This window comes from Tursiops truncatus, chromosome 5, assembly GCF_011762595.2.
Source record: "Tursiops truncatus isolate mTurTru1 chromosome 5, mTurTru1.mat.Y, whole genome shotgun sequence".
In the NCBI taxonomy this organism is placed as follows: domain Eukaryota; kingdom Metazoa; phylum Chordata; class Mammalia; order Artiodactyla; family Delphinidae; genus Tursiops; species Tursiops truncatus.
Window position 1 is genome coordinate 75,471,217 of NC_047038.1, and position 17,250 is coordinate 75,488,466.

General features: G+C 37.8%; 1 protein-coding gene across 2 annotated transcripts in view; it reads left to right on the forward strand.

Moving 5' to 3' along the window:
• Window positions 1-14,143, forward strand: part of PAICS (phosphoribosylaminoimidazole carboxylase and phosphoribosylaminoimidazolesuccinocarboxamide synthase) — a 51,430-nt gene extending 37,287 nt beyond the window's left edge. For both annotated transcript variants that reach the window (XM_073805297.1, XM_033857071.2), the window contains 6 exons: window positions 2,019-2,198; window positions 2,295-2,408; window positions 3,277-3,360; window positions 4,287-4,467; window positions 5,967-6,125; window positions 11,095-14,143. In XM_073805297.1, coding sequence (XP_073661398.1) covers window positions 2,019-2,198; window positions 2,295-2,408; window positions 3,277-3,360; window positions 4,287-4,467; window positions 5,967-6,125; window positions 11,095-11,261 — 885 coding nt within the window. In that variant the 3' untranslated portion in view covers window positions 11,262-14,143. The remainder of the gene's footprint in view (window positions 1-2,018; window positions 2,199-2,294; window positions 2,409-3,276; window positions 3,361-4,286; window positions 4,468-5,966; window positions 6,126-11,094) is intronic.
• The last annotated feature ends 3,107 nt before the right edge of the window (window positions 14,144-17,250 follow it).

Consider the following 17,250-nt stretch of genomic DNA (forward strand, 5'->3'; position numbering starts at 1 on the left):
TAAAAAAAATCTAGAAACAATAAATGCTGGTGAGGGTGTTGAGAAAAGGGAACCCTCTTGCACTGTTGGTGGGATTGTAAATTGATACAGCCAGTATGGAGAACAGTATGGAGGTTCCTTAAAAAACTACAAATAGAACTACCATATGACCCAGCAATCCCACTACTGGGCATATACCCTGAGGAAACCATAATTCAAAAAGGGACATGTACCACAATATACACTGTAGCGCTATTTACAATATCCAGGACATGGAAGCAATCTAAGTGTGCAGCAACAGATGAATGGATAAAGAAGATGTGGCACATATATACAATAGAATATTACTCAGCCATAAAAAGAAACGAAATTGAGTTATTTGTAGCAAGGTGGATGGACCTAGAGACTGTCATACAGAGTGAAGTAAGTCAGAAAGAGAAGAACAAATACTGTATGCTTACACCTATATATGGAATCTTAAAAAAAAAAAGAAAAGAAAAAGTCCTGAAGAACCTAGGGGCATGACAGGAAAAAAGACACAGATGTAGAGATTGGACTTGAGGACATGGGGACAGGGAAGGGTAAGCTGGGTCGAAGTGAGAGAGTGGTATTGACATATATACACTACTGAACGTAAAATAGATAGCTGGTGGGAAGCTGCCTCATAGTATAGGGAGATCAGCTCGGTGCTTTGTGACCACCTAGAGGGGTGGGATAGAGACGCAAGAGGGAAGGGATATGGGGATATATGTATACGTATAGCTGATTCACTTTGTTATACAGCAGAAATTAACACAACAATATAAAGCAATTACACTCCAATAAAGATGTTAAAAAATAAATAAAAAGTACAATTAGCAGTTATTAGGAAGAAGAGAAAAGTAACAATTTAGTAAATTTTTAAATCTATTATTGAAGAGTTTGAGGTAAAGGCTAATAAGGGGACCTTTTTATATTATTTTTTTTTTTTGGCCACACTGTGTGGCTTGTAGGATCTCAATTCCCCAACCAGGGATTGGACCTAGGCCACAGTAGTGAAAGCCTGGAATCCTAACCACTGTGCACCAGGGAACTCCCAAGGGATCTTTTTATAGTCTAATACAGAAAAACTGTTATTCTCAATGTTTCTTATAATCAAAAACATACAATAAAGGATGTAGGAATCACGGTCATGAATTTGTATTGGTTTTCTTTATTGAAACTGCTTTTTTCTTTTCATCTTTGTTTATGCTGTTAAGTATATTTCTTCTATTTCAGAAGCACTGTTACTGTTGCTTTTTATTTTATTTTTTTATTTATTTTTTTATGGGCTGCGCTGTGCAACTTGTGGGATCTTAGTTCTCCAACCTGGGGTTGAACCTAGGCCTTTGGCCGTAAAAGCACGGAGTCCTAACCACTGGACCACCAGGGAATTCCCTGCTGTTGCACTTTTATTCAGTGAACTGCACAGCTTAAAGCATTGTCTTATAATTATACAAATCAAGAATCCATAAAAGAAAAATTTCATGTTCAGTTGGGACACTACTTAGAATAAAATGAAAGTATTTTATTTTTTCACACATCTCTTTACTTTGCACGAAGTCTCTTGAATTATCAAGTAATGTCACTGTGGACTTATAGTCTTGTATGAATTCTTATCAAAAATAAGGTCAGGGGATTATGAAAGTTGCACTCTGGAAAGATTTTGGGGACTAAAATGTGTTTTGGCCTTCTTACCATCTCTGTTGCCTCTGATTAAGGAAAGATAAAAATCACAAACTTGTATTTAAATTATTTATATATGGAAAGCAAGTTCTTTACAAATACTTTATGACATAGAATAAGTTACCCCAAAATTTTGAATTTTAAAGTAGCTATTGAAGATAGAAGAGTTTAAAATGATTGCTGTGAATTAAAGGGTATTTTAAACAAACATCAAATATTTAAAGAAAATGAATATTTCTGAGGAATTTATCGTGCTCAAGGGAAAAAGGACTTCAGTTTATCTGAAAAAGTTCAAAATGTTTGTATTTAATTGTACTTCTATACTTTTTTCTCAGGATGATGCTAATAATGATCCGCAGTGGTCTGAGGAACAGCTAATTGCTGCAAATTTTTGCTTTGCTGGACTTGTTATAGGCCAAACTGAAGTGGATATCATGAGTCATGCTACACAGGCTATTTTTGAAATACTGGAGAAATCCTGGTTGCCCCAGAACTGTACACTGGTTGATATGAAGGTACAAATGAAATGGAGTTTTGAAAGTAAAGGTTATAACCGAGAAATGTCTTTAGTAGTAATTTTGAAAAACTCTTTGGTGATGTGCTATTTCTAGATTGAATTTGGTGTTGATGTAACCACCAAAGAAATTGTTCTTGCTGATGTTATTGATAATGATTCCTGGAGACTCTGGCCATCAGGAGATCGAAGCCAACAAAAAGACAAACAGGTAGGTAATGCTTCAGGTTTTCTTTAATCCTTTGCAAGATCAGGCTGGGATAGAGGAGAAAGGGATGATGGGAGGAAAAGAAAAGTCAGTTATTGTTACTTATGATATGAACCTGAGTTGTTGATTGCTATTTATTTTTAAAGATAAATATCTCTTATGTTTCATATATCATGGAAAAAAAGATAGGAGTGATACTTTACATTTATGAAGCAGATTTCTCATTTATTATTTTAATAGACTCTCACGCAGAGTAAGTATTATCCTTGTTTGGCTAATTGAAACCTAAGGCTCTAAGATGATAGATATCTTCACAGTTACAAGAGTTAGTGGCAGATCTGGAACTCGGGTCTTGCAGATCTTATCAGGCTCCATATCTGCTCTTTCCTATGAAAAACAAAATTAGGGCAAGACCCTCTCTATACTTAATATGTAAGAATTGTCAGGGCAGCTAATTGTAGTTGCTAGTGTAGTAACTCAAATGAAAATACAAGTATACATCACTATCTGAAGTTTCTCTAGTCTAATTCGGAAATCAATTTGTTGACTCACATTCATTTTCAGATATATCCTTTGCTATGCAAACTCTTCATAATCTGTACCCAAAACTCAGAAACCAAATAATTTCAGATAGGAAGAATATTACTAATGGAATACTTTACCCAGTCTTCTTTTCTATCAGAAAATTCTGGCTCTTTGAACTGACTTAGGTCTGGGAATTGGGTGAGAGGTAGTGAGTCTCTATAATGGTGGCTCACATCAGTCATCTCTGCTTACTAGATCTAGTTGCGGGTGTTTTTTGGGGGAAGGAGTAGGGGGAGTTCTTGCACATCTAGTAGTTGTATTCTAAACTTCCTATCTTATTTTCTAGTCGTATCGTGACCTCAAGGAAGTAACTCCTGAAGGGCTGCAGATGGTAAAGAAAAATTTTGAGTGGGTTGCAGAAAGAGTAGAGGTAAACCTTTTGTAATAAATCAGTATTGTATTGTATGTTTTTCTCCAAGAAAATCTTGCTTCAAAAAGAAAAAAAAAAATGAGAGGGTGCAGTGCTTTTCTTTTTTCCAGTGACTTTAAAGAAAGGAGCACCTTTAAAAAATGTACCAGCTAAACTATCCTCACTGGCATACTGGAACTCCCTGCTATGAAACTGGCCAGTCCTCATCTCCCAAATCCTGTTGGGGAAACCTGGAATCCTTTCCTCCCTGCCCCCTATAGGAGAAGCCTTACATTTCCTACCCACCTCTCCACTGCTACTCAGAGTTCTACTAGCAAGAGTTTAGAATTGGAACTCCATGTGACATTAAAATGTCACTCTAAAATTTATGGTATTATTATTAGTATAATTCCATGGAAATTGAATGGGGTTTATGGTTATCCAAGGGTAGTAACTACTTTTTAGAACATCATTTCCATAGGAACATGCATTTTGAATTCCAAGCAACTAACTTAAAAAGATTTATAATATGACTTCTATTATGGCTGATTATACCTTAAAACCCCCATTGAACAGAATGTACTAAAAATCTTCAATGACATATTTTATATTGTAGCTTCCTGAATATTAATTAAAAGGTTTGAGTATTTATCCTTGCTTTTTATTACAATAGTAAACAATTTATCTGATTAAAAATCTTACTCATTAGGTCTTAGTTATGAAGACCACTTTCCTTTATATAGAGAGGTTATTTTGAAAAATAAATCCTCTATCATTTTGTTCTGCTGTCTGTCTTAAATTTGGTCTATTAAAGGAAATATTGTGGCAGGTTGTAATTTTACTATAAGCTATAGCTCTGTAAACTGACTATTCTTACAGTACTCATTCCTATATTTATTCATTTTTGTCTTTGCCTTCTTTTTCATATTCATGTTTTTCTTTTCCAGTTGCTTCTGAAACCAGAAAGTCAGTGCAGGGTTGTAGTACTGATGGGCTCAACCTCTGATCTTAGTCACTGTGAAAAAATTAAGAAGGCTTGCGGAAATTTTGGCATTCCCTGTGAACTTAGGGTAACATCTGCCCATAAAGGACCAGATGAAACTCTGAGGATTAAAGCTGAGTATGAAGGTAAATGTAGACTAACTGGAGCATTTCAGGAAGTTCTCCTGATTTTGCCCCAAATTTTATATTTAGACTAATAATGCTGAAAAATAGTTTCACCACATTCCAAGGGAAAAAATGTGATATTCTAGGCTTTCATGATGTTTACCTCCAAAAGTTTTAAGGTGCTCTAGGAGCTTATAAAACAGAATGGACCAGGGAGAAAGAACTGAAAATGCAAGCATGGGAGGAAAATGAAGACTAGAATTAGTCTTTATCTAATCCCCTCAAGCATCGTTTCTAATATGCTCCAACAGAAGATAGGCCCCATGTCAATTACAGAAGGAGGGCCTAGGGTTGAAGCAGCAGATCCTCTCAAGTATCTTTAAGGGTCAGCCTTTCCTGGGAGGCAGTCAAACATAAAATTAAGGAATAATTTCAGAATTTAGTATATAAAAGAAATGTCTTGATGGGATAGCATCTAAAATATGGAGCCCTGTAGATTGGAATGTTTCTCAACTGGAAAAAATATTGGTTGAGTATTCCTTCTGAAGGTAGTTGCTATAGGAGCATATTTACTGAATTTTGGAGGGTTTTTTTTTCAGGGGGTGGGTGGGAAGGTCTCAGACCTCTTTGATAAGCTAATAAAAGCCAGATCTCTTTCTCCAGAAAAATGCAAATGTAAAATTTTAGATTCTAAGTTAGGAATCACTGTTGTAGGAAACAAAGGAATAACTTATGAATTTATGAAAGAATAAAATATTTATGAGGTATGTTTAAAAATATATTGAAGGGTCTTAAATATTTCAGTACTATATTATTGAATTCAGTTCCTCAACTCTTATTTCAAGAAATGTCACTAAACACATATATGTGGAACCTAGAAAAATGGTACAGATGAACCGGTTTGCAGGGCAGAAATCGAGACACAGATGTAGAGAACAAACATATGGCCACCAAGGGGGGAAACCCGCCGGGGGTGGGGGTGGGGGTGTGATAAATTGGGCGATTGGGATTGACATGTATACACTGATGTATATAAAATTGATGACTAAATAAGGACCTGCTGTATAGAAAAAGATAAAATAGAAAAATTAAAAAAAAAGTGTCACTAAACCTCTAGTCTCTATTAATTGTATCTCCCATACCCTGTTGGTTGAAAGACACCAGGACAGATGCCGCTTCAGGTGGTGTCATTCTTTGCTTCAGCGAGCCAAAGTAGCAATAGTGGAAGGGGCCTTTGAACCATTCCCTCACTCACGCCCTGGTGTTATACCTCCTTTATACTACAGATCTCAAAGATGGCCAAACTTCTTCTTGCTACTTCATTACTTGATATACAGTAAGTGGCAGAGTGAACCTTATATTTTGAATATATATTTAATAATAGTGTCAATATAGTGCTTTTTCTGGAGACTACTGTTAAAGAACTCAAGGAGTTACTACACATGGACCCTTTTTTTTTTTTAACCTATCTTTAAACCTCTTGAGTGCTTAGCCTAATTATAAACTTGTAATTTGCCTAGGGGATGGCATTCCTACTGTATTTGTGGCAGTGGCAGGCAGAAGCAATGGTTTAGGACCAGTGATGTCTGGTAACACAGCATATCCAGTTATCAGCTGTCCTCCCCTCACTCCAGACTGGGGAGCTCAGGATGTGTGGTCTTCTCTTCGATTACCCAGTGGTAAGATAATTGAATTTTTAAAAAACGTTTATTAAAAAGTTTCAACTATGCACTGTAATAGAGAGAATAACATTATGAAATCTCACATACCCATTACCCAGCTTCAGAAATTAACATCTTGTTGCATCTATAGCCCTCTCCTGCTGGATTATTTAAAGCAGATCTGAGAAATTATGGCATTTTATACTTCAATATTTACGTATGTCTTTCTAAATGATAAAGACTCTAGTTTTAAAATCATAATGATACCATATTCACACCTAAGGAAAATTAATGGTAATTTCTTAAAATCTACTTTCCAACTAGTGTTCATTTTTCCAGTTGTCTCATTTGTTTTTACAGTTTATTCAAATTAAGATCCAACATAGCCCTTATATTGCATTTAGTTGATATATCTCTAAAGTCTCTTTTTTAGTTGTTCTGTTTTTGTTTTTTGGGGGGTTTTTTTGTGGTACGCGGGCCTCTTACTGTTGTGGCCTCTCCCGTTGCGGAGCACAGGCTCCGGACGCGCAGGCTCAGTGGCCATGGCTCACGGGCCCAGCCGCTCCGCGGCATGTGGGATCCTTCCGGACCGGGACACAAAGCCGTGTCCCCTGCATCGGCAGGCGGACTCCCAACCACTGCGCCACCAGGGAAGCCCTAAAGTCTCTTTTAATCTTCTTTTTTTTTCTTCCTCTTTCATTTCTCCTATAGAATTTTCCGCATTCTGGACTTAGCTGATTACATTCCTGGGTGTTGTTTAACATGCTCTTCCATCCCCTATTTTCTGTAAAGTGGTGGTAAAATCTGTAGTTAGATCAAGTTCATATTTGGTTTTGGGTTTTGTTTTTTTCCCCACCCAAGAATACATCATTCATGGTATTTTGTTGTTTGTTTTGTTTTGTTTTTTGTAAATGTGATTGTTACTTCTGTAGAGGAAATAAAATATTTAAAACTTAGGTATTAGAATAATTAAAACCAAGGAAGTTTCATCAGTTGGCTGGCTGAGCAGGATCTCATAAAATAACAATATTGTTGTGTGCTCATCATGGTCCAAGATAATGATCTGATCTATAAGGCCTGAGTGTCAGTACTGTTTCAGTAAGAGTCGATTTGCTTATCACTTAATATACCTCATATTTTTCTCACAGTCGTGTAAGTGTAAATCTGCTCTTGATATGTGTTAAGTAAGTGTGCCCTCTGACATGTTCCCATATGGACTGGCTTCTCTCTAGGCCTGCTGCACTGCTCGTCTTAGGATCTCTCTCTACAGCATCCTGGACATTCATTTTGCCTTTCTCTAGTCTTGGATCTCCTGTTTCCTAGGTCCCATATCTTTACCTTCTTGGTTTACTTTTTGTTGGAGAGCATTCTAGTGAACTTTCTGAGGAAAGGGTACAGAAGATAGACTTTTTGAGACCTTGTATACCTAAAACGTTTTTATTGCAGCTCAGTCTGATTTGATAATTTAGGAATAGAATTCGAGGTTGAAAACTATTTTCTGCCAGAATTTTTTCTTTTTTAAATTTATTTATTTTATTTATTTTTGGCTGCATTGGGTCTTTGTTGCTGCTTGTAGGCTTTCTCTAGTTGCAGTGAGCAGGGACTACTCTTCATTGCAGTGTGCGGGCTTCTCATTGCGATGGCTTCTCTTGTTGCGGAGCTTGGGCTGTAGGCGTGCGGGCTTCAATAGTTGTGGTGGGCAGCCTCAGTAGTTGTGGCTTGCAGGCTTTAGAGTGCAGGCTCAGTAGTTGTGGTGCATGAGCTTAGTTGCTCCGTGGCATGTGGGATCTTCCTGGACCAGGGCTCGAACCTGTGTTCCCTGCATTGGCAGGCAGGAAGGGAAGCCCTGTCAGAATTTTGAGGTTATTACTCCGCTGTCTTCTAGCTTCCAGAGTTATTGAGAACTCCAGGGCCCTTCCACCATTCTGGTTCTAGGTCATTTATGAATTTTGTTTCTTTCTGGAAACTTCTTGGATCTTTTATCAATCCATTATTCTTAAATTTCACGAAGATGCGTCTTGGTGAGTCTGTTTTCATCCTGGGCTTGTAGTGGGCTCTTTTAATCTGGAACTTTGATTATTTAGTCCTGGGAAATTTTCTTGAATTACTTAATAATTTCCTTCCGCCTCCATTTTCTTTCTTCTTTCATTTTTGGATTTACTTTTCACCGCCTTGATTTCTATTTTGTTTTCTTATTCTTTCTTTTTTTAATATTTATTTTATTTTTGGCTCTGCTGGGTCTTAGTTGTGGCATGCAGACTTCGTAGTTGCAGCACGCAGGAACTTCATTGTGACATGTGGACTCTTAGTTGCAGCATGCATGTGGGATCTGGTTCCCCAACCAGGAATCGAACCCGGGCCCCCTGCATTGGGAGCATGGAGTCTTACCCACTGCACCACCAGGGAAGTCCCTGTTTTCTTATTCTTGTTGCCATACTTTCTGGAAGATCTCTTCAATTTTACATTTCAACCCATCTTTTACATTTCAGCTCATCTATTGAGCTTTTCATTTTGAATGTGGTATTTTGAATTTCTTACAGCTCTTTTTTGTTCTCTGGTCTCCCCCTACCACCTCCCCAAACATCCTTTTCTTGTTTAATCTTTGCAATAACCTCCTTTATCTCTCTGAGCTTATTATTGTTCCTTTCATATTAGTTCCTTTCCATAGCTGTTTGCTAATAAGCCTTGGCTGTTTTCTCTTGTTTAAGAATGGCACTGTAAAAACCAATTGGAGGGAGTTCCCTGGTGGTCCAGTGGCTAAGACTTCACGCTCCCAATGCAGGGGGCACGGGTTCCATCCCTGGTCAGGGAACTAGATCCCACATGCATGCCGCAACTAAAAGATCCCACATCCTGCAATGAAGATCCTGTGTGCTGTAACTAAGACCTGGTACAGCCAAATAAATAAATATAATTTTTTTTAAGTGTCATAAAAAACCAATTGGAAGCTCTGCAAGTGGGTAGGGCTTGTCAAAAGTGGCCTCCACTGTGAGTGATCTTGTAGGGTCATTCTTTGAATAACCCCTCACATCAGTGTCTTTGATCTTTTCTCATGTGTTGGCCAGAATTACCCAGAGAACATTTTTAGTCTCAGTCTCCTGCCTGAGTTTGTTAACATGTGCAAACTTAATCCCATGTTTTCACTGTGGCATTCCTTACTTCACCTCTGCCCGGTTGGCACAGAAGTCTGGACTAAAGTCTGTTTTGCCTCCAGAAGAATTTAAAACTCTGCCATGGTGCAGAAGGGGCCATTGTTCAGGTACATAGAGTGGGGAGGAGGATCTGATGGCCTTACTTCTTCTTGACTTTCACTCAGTCTTCTTCTTTTTAGCCCCATTTTCAACCTGATTCCTCCCCTAAAAGGTATCTGGTGTCACCAGTTCCTCAACCTTTGAGTGGGTTCTGTAATGTCAGGCTGCTTCTCATCTTTCCCTGCTTCTAGTTAGGATTAAATTTTCTTGGTCTGCTAAGTTAGTTAGTACTCCCTTTGCCAAAATGTTATTGCTGTTATCTCTTTGTTTGTGTATGTTTATTTTCTTTATTCCCTTTACTGTTGTTTTTATAGGTTTCAGAGATACATACATCTTGTGACCAATCTATCTTTAGCGAGACTGATCTGATTATATCAACTTCCCAAGTTAAAAATCTATAACTATAGATGAAACTATACCCAAATTTATGCCAGAGGAATAGTATAGATACTATTATCCATGGAGCTTAGAAAAAGGAATTTTGAGCAAATATGTGGCAGTTTTTACCTAGTAATATCCAGGGAGAGACAGAACCTAGAATATTTTTAGATTCTGATCATTAGAATTGGGGAGAATCTTTTGAGGAGTGTTTTCACAGTGGCCTGTGTAAGATCCTGAAAACTTCGTTCCTCTTGCTCTTATGGCATGCTCACCAGGCAACTTAATTTTTTGCTAATTAGGTTTTTTTGACATCAGAAAGTGAGTCATGGGCAGTAGGCACAGGTACTTCAGTTGTTAGAGTGGAATGCTCTACCTAGTTTATTACTACTACTACTACTACTACTAATGGTTGACATTCATTGAGTATTTACTATGTGTCAGGCACTGCTCCAAGCACTTTATCTGTATTAACTCACTGAATCCTCACATAAGGTAGCTACTAGTTATCATCCCCATGTTACAGATAAGGACACTAAAATTAATTTGGCTGATGTTGGTTATATAGTAAGTAGCAGAGCTGTGTAAATTGATTTATTAATACAAATTAAATCTTGTGATTTATATTTTAGTCTGTTCTTATTGGGGAGAGTGAGAGTCAAAGAGCCTGATGAATTCCAAGAGTATTTAGGGAAATTGGATCTTTTGGATCTATAACCTATTTAGTCCTTGACTCTAATGACACAGACATAATAGTACCACCTCGAGAAACTGCCTGAGCAAACCTGTGGTCCCCGAGGAAGTTACTTTCTAGTCTACTGTCTTTTAGATCTTATTACTATTGAATTTATTTATAATATTTCTTAAAATTATTTTATGGATTTGACTTTTCCACTGCTTAAAAATGTTAGAATAATTCAAGTGCAAAAACAAAAGGAATAACTAGAAAATTACCAAAATAATTAACATACCTCAGGTTTGTCTAAGAACAGATGATTCTACCTCATTCCTTGTTTTATTTCTATTGCGTTTCACCAGGGATTTAAAGGTATAATGTATGTGAAAAGAACTTTGAAAAAAGGTAAATTTCTTTGCAAGTGGATTCAGTGAGAAGAGTGATAGTTGTATATAAAATATCTGTTCCTGGCTGATAAATGTTACTTATCATCTTATAATCACTTTATCACTCTAAAGAGTAAAGATGGAAACTCCTTCTACAGATCTTACTTCAGACAATGATAATATTGTAGCTGTATTGTCTGTGGCTAGCAGGGCTTCTGAGAGTATAAAATAGTGGGTAAGTGGTATTTTCATTATTAATTTACAGCTCAATTTTCTGTCTTTTCTTTTATGAATAGGTCTTGGCTGTTCAACCATACTTTCTCCAGAAGGATCAGCTCAGTTTGCTGCTCAGATATTTGGATTAAACAACCATTTGATTTGGGCCAAACTGCGAGCAAGTGTATTGAACACCTGGATTTCCTTGAAGCAGGCTGACAAGAAAATCAGAGAGGGCAATTTATAAGAAAGAACATCATTGCATTGTTTAGGAGAAAAACTATAAATTTCTAGTTTAGCTGCAGAAAAAAGAAATCAAGCAAGACGAAAAGATTTTAAATCAATCAGAGAAAACAAAATTTAAAAGTGAATGAATGCCTCTCTAGATTCATGAATTAGTAGAATAAATGTACATATTTATTAGTATTTCTTTATAAGTAGTGAAATTAGTATACATTTAAAATTAATCTCTTACCCACATATGGTCAGTTAGGTAGGCAGTATAATTAAATATATTTCTTAAATGATAATAATGTTCTATTATAGAGCTCTAAAGTTACTACTTCCTACATCTGAGTCCGTAAGTTTTAGAAACTTAAAATGGTTGTACCTTAGGGTGGTTAAGAGCAATATAGTCCTCTTTCACATTACGATCTTTACAAAACTCTAGGGCATGGTTTTTTATTTGCAGTCAGTATGTCAGAAAATGATGTTGTATTTATCTCTAGCTATAGCTAGAGATGATGTTTGGGTTTGATATTGCCTTTTTTAAGAAAAGCTGAGATTGACTCTGGGGGTAAGAAAGACATGAATTAAGGTGAAGGGGCACCGTGGAAACCATGGAGAGACTTCTGAGAACTTCTCTGTTAAGTGTCAGGGCAATTTCCCATGGAAAAGAAGTAGAGTCACCTTTGCCATTGCAAATGAGTTAGTAAATCTTACTTGGCTCTGTAGGTCATAAAATTCTTTTAATTCTGATAACACATATTTTAGCCAGACTAACAATCCCCAACCTACCATCATTTTCAAAAATTGGAATCTCCCAGTTAATACCCATAACTAGTTTCTTTCTTGTAATAGTATTAAGTCTAATATACCCAGCAAAATGCACTTCTAAAGGAGCATTTGTTACTGAGAGGTATGATAGTTCATCATGAGTCTATAAACCATATTTGGAAATATCAGTGTTACATTATGCAGCCTTGAGGATTTTATAGATCATGAAACTTTAATCCAGGTGTCTATGAACCCCTTAAGCTTACATGTAAAATTTTATGTATATGTTCACTTCTATGAGAAGGGGGCAATCAATTTTTACCAAAAAGATGTGTCCCCCCCCAAAATGTTAAGAATCTCTGCTATGAAACCTTGACAAATCAAGATGAAATCTTGACACTGGCCTACCCGGTCTATGCTTTTTCACTTCCCTCTCAACTGTTAGCAAGCTGGCATCTCATCACTTCCTTCACCTGATCTCTGTGCGGTATGACTGACCTAACTTCCTTTCTTGGGCTATACACCAAGTTGTTCCAACCTCAATCTTAATCATTCCTCATATTTTACTCTTTCCCTTAAGTATTGATGTTTCCTACTATTGAGTTCATTGTTTACAAATAATGGTAGGATAATTTTAATTCTTTACAGTGAATGTCTGTAGACTTGTATTTTCAGCTGTCCATTTCTGTCTGAATGGTCTAAACTTAACTCATCTTCCACCAAGCCTATATCTGGCTGCACTCACTGTCCCAAATTAATTTTATCCTTGATGTTTTTCTCTGACCTTTCATTTCTAACTCATCACCAGGTCTTGAATTTACCCTGTTTACCCATCCACTGTACATAAACCTCAAGCAAGGGTCAAATTCTGTATTAGCCTGATCTAGGTCTTTTTTTTTTTGTGGTACGCGGACCTCTCACTGTTGTGGCCTCTCCTGTTGCGGAGCACAGGCTCCGGACGCGGAGGCTCAGCGGCCATGGCTCGTGGGCCCAGCCACTCCGCGGCATGTGGGATCTTCCCGGACCGGGGCACGAACCCGTGTCCCCTGCATCGGCAGGGGGACTCTCAACCACTGCGCCACCAGGGAAGCCCTAGGTCTTCCTTCTTAACCCAACCTTTTTGAGGTTGATTGTCCAAGGACTTACAACAAAAACTCTTAAATAAATTTCTTTTGCAACATAGACTCCTTTGAAAATATGAATGCTGTTGACCCTCTCCCTAGAAAATTGCACAGTATGTTTACTAACAGGTTCCATTTGTTCCTGGGTTCCTTGAAGCCTATCCATAGTCTGTAGGTTAAGAATTGCTGTTGTAACCCATCAAGGGAACTTGCTTTCCTCTTTTTCAGACTGTTGCATATCTGTACGTTTAGTTCTTAGAATGTTCTCATTTGTCATTAAAATCTACTTGTTAAGTTACTAGAGCTTCATCTTCGCTTTCTCCATGAAACTTTCCCTGATAAACCTTCCAGCTACAATGGCTACAAGTACTTTCTCTGTTGGATTGTAAGCTCCCAAAGAGGAGAAAATGTAATTCTACAGTTTATTTCCCTTACATTGTCTTATGCTCTGATGTGCTAATGCCTAGCTGTCTGTTAGAAATGGGGGAATTATAAAAATCATGTACTGCTTTATTTTCTAAAGTTAGATCACAAGAACAATTAAAAAGATTTAATTTTAACATCTTTGAACTTGGGCTTCATAGTCTCTGAATAGTCATTGGCTGCTATTTCAACTCTTCTGTCCCTACCTAGCAAAAGCTCCACCTGTTTCTGTGCAGTACATAAAAATTTCAAACTGATTGAGACTCATAGATAGGACTGACCTTTATCAATGGTCATTATTAGTTTCTTAATAGAGTACATATAACCCTCAGTAGTATAGTTCATCAATGCTAGAGTAAATACTTGTTTGAAAGTATTTTAAGTGTTATAAAAAGTAATTTACACAAACCTACCTGGTTTGCCATCTTTGGGTGTTTATACTTTCTGTGGGCTTATAGTTAAATAGAGGAAGAAAAATTGTGTCTGAATAACGCTGTACTTAAACTTTATATCTTAAAGCCACACTTAGAATTGCTTTAATGCCTCCTGAAATTTAAAACAAAGCAGCCAAATAAAAGGCAAGGATAAGCTCTTGTGTGAAGCTTTATTCATTCATCCATGTGTGAAATACATGTTTTGCCTTATTTTATTCTAGGCCCTAGGAAAGCAACACTGAACAGAGACAAGGCCCTTGCCCTCACAAAATTTACATTTTATTGGGGATAACAAATCATAAAAGATAAATCAGATAGATTCAGGGAAGTATAAGTGCACATGAAGAATAGCCAAGGTGAGAGGACAGTGATGGGGTAAGAGGAAGGTTTTTAAGGAGAGCAGGGCAATGATGTAAAAGAGGAAGCCATGCAAAGATATGGGGAAATAGTTTCCCAGACTAAAAGAACAGAAAGTAAAATAGCTTTGCCTTTTTGAGAACCTGCAAACATGCTACTATTGCTGGAGCTCTGTGAGCAAGGGTAAGAGTGGAAGGAGATATTGATGTAAGCAAAGGCTAGATAACTTAGGGCCTACAGACCACACTGAAGTGTGTCAGGAAAAACCATTGGTAAGTTTGAGCAGGGGCTGACGTGATGTATTCAACAGGTTTTAAAGTATTCTCTGGCTGTTGTGTGGATTAGAGGAGAAGCAAGGAGATTAGTTAAGAAGCTACTGTAGTCCAGTTGAAAGAAGATGTGACCTCCAACAAGTAACTTAAATTTTTTGTGCCTCAATTTCCTCGTGTGTAAAGTGGGACTAATACTACCCACCTCAAGGTGACTGAGAGTTAAATGAGTCAATATATGTAAAGTATATCCTAGCACATGAATGCATTATGTAAAAATCTATTTGGCTGACTATAGAATGAGTAGAGTTTATTCCATGAAAATTACCTTGAATTTGATATTCCCTTCAGCTGATTTAATTTCTAAAAACAGGAAAAAAGGGCAGAGTCAGCATAATGTGACTTAAATAAAACATGACAGGCCATAGAACATCCACAATTTCTCCCTGCCATCTTCAGCCCAGCAGTCCTTGGAAAGCCAGTGGAAACGCTTACTTTTAATGGTGCCTTTTGCATTTAACTCCTCACAACCTCAAATACTTGGGGTGGGGTTGTTAACCCAGCACTGTGGTACAGTGAAAATAGCAGTAGAATGGGAATGAAAAGATTTCCTTGGGCACGTTTCTCTTTGAGCTTCAGTAACTCCTTGCACTCTGTCCTCAATCCCTCTTACCTTTCCTTACTTTTCTTCGTAGAATTTATTACCACCAAACATGGTATATATTTGTTTATTGCCTCTCTCTCCCAACTAGAAAATACATTCCATGAGTACACTAGGTTGTCTTTTTGTTGTTAATTGTATCCCAAGCGACTAGTACTGATATAATGCCTGACATTGGCATTTAGAAGGCACTCAATAAATATTTGTGGAATGAATATATGTACAAATTCCCATAGGTATGGCAACATGGAACCATACATAACTAAATATTAGAGGAGTATAACATGCAAGGGGAGTAGACAGTAACAAAAGATCATAAAGGACCTTACATGCTAGGCTTTGTAGTTGGGATTTCATCCTGAGGATAGAAGAGTGACATCAGGTATATGTCACTGTGATAAGCCCCATCACTCTGGGGCTTCCCTGGTGGAGCACTGGCTAAGAATCCACCTGCCAATGCAGGGGACACGGGTTCGATCTCTGGTCCGGGAAAATCCCACATGCTGCGGAGCAACTAAGCCCATGAGCCACAATTGCTGAGCCGGTGTGCCGCAACTACTGAAGCCCATGCGCCTAGAGCCTGTGCTCCGCAACAAGAAAAGTCACTGCAATGAGAAGCCCATGCACCGCAACAAAGAGCAGCCCCCACTCGCTGCAACTAGAGAAAGCCTGTGCACAGCAACAAAGACCCAATGCAGCCTAAAATAAATAAATTTATTTTTTAAAAAAATCACTCTGGTTTGGAAGACTCCTGTTTCAAAAGGGGCAAATTAAATCCATACATTTATATCTTGTTTGCCACAAAACCCCATTAAAAATGACAGAAGAAACAGAAACACAGGAATCACAACAGAGGAATTCTGAGGAAATTTCTAGAAGCTACAAAGTATATGAGATCAGACTGATATAGAAACCAAAACTGTGACTCCTTACATAAAGTCAATATTCTGAAAAGAGAGAAATGCACTACTAAGGCAGTGGTTCTTAGCTTTTGGAGGGGGAGAGGGGAGTTAGGATAAACACCTTTGGAGAATCCAATGGAAGCTACAAAATCTTTCCTCAGAAAAATTCTAATAAAATTTTGCGTATACCAAATGTCTTCCCGAACTCCTTTAAACCCTCTGAAATCCAGGCATAATTAGCTTGAAATACATGACAGTTCCACAGCTAGTAGAAGTCCACAGCCCTTCTCATGATTTTTACTAATTCACAGAGATTATAACCTCCTGAGCTAGAGCTCACTGGATCATTACTGCTGTTTCTGCATTGTACATATTAACCAGACATGAAATGTACCAGGCACCATAGGATATAGCCATGAGCTGGACATAGTTTCTGCTCACAAGGAACTCACAGATTAAGGGAGAAAGAAGCAAAAACTCACTCAGTTAAAAAGTTGAGTACCAACTATATGCCAGGGAGTGTGCTAGATCCTAGGGATGCTACAGTGAGCAAGGCAAATATAGTCCTTGGCCTCATGGAAATTACAGTACATCTGGAGAGAGACAGGCCTTAAACAATGAGCAGTGCTCAGAAGTAGAGAGCTCCATAAGACAGTGTAATGGGGAACCTTGCAGTGTCTGCAAAGTCAAAGAGGTAACTTTTAACCTGGAACCAGAAGGATACAGAAATATTGAAGGATGAAAAGGAATTAGCTAGTTTGCTGAGAAAGAGAGGAGGGGGGAAGAGGCAGGAACTGGTAGGATCGTGACCAGAAATGAGCCTGCAGTAGGCGTTCAATAAAATGTCCTGTCGTTCTCATCAAGAATACTCGGTAGGTACTCGGTTTGGACAAGCACATCTTGATATTTAAGGTCTTACAAAAACTCTAAATCCCCTATGTCTCTGTGTTACTTGAGTGCTTACTATGACAGGGTGCAGGAAGTATCGTTTATCCCTAGAACAATTATATATTATCCCTATTTTACAGCCGGGAAAACTGGGACTCTGATAACACGTTCACAAGTCAGACATC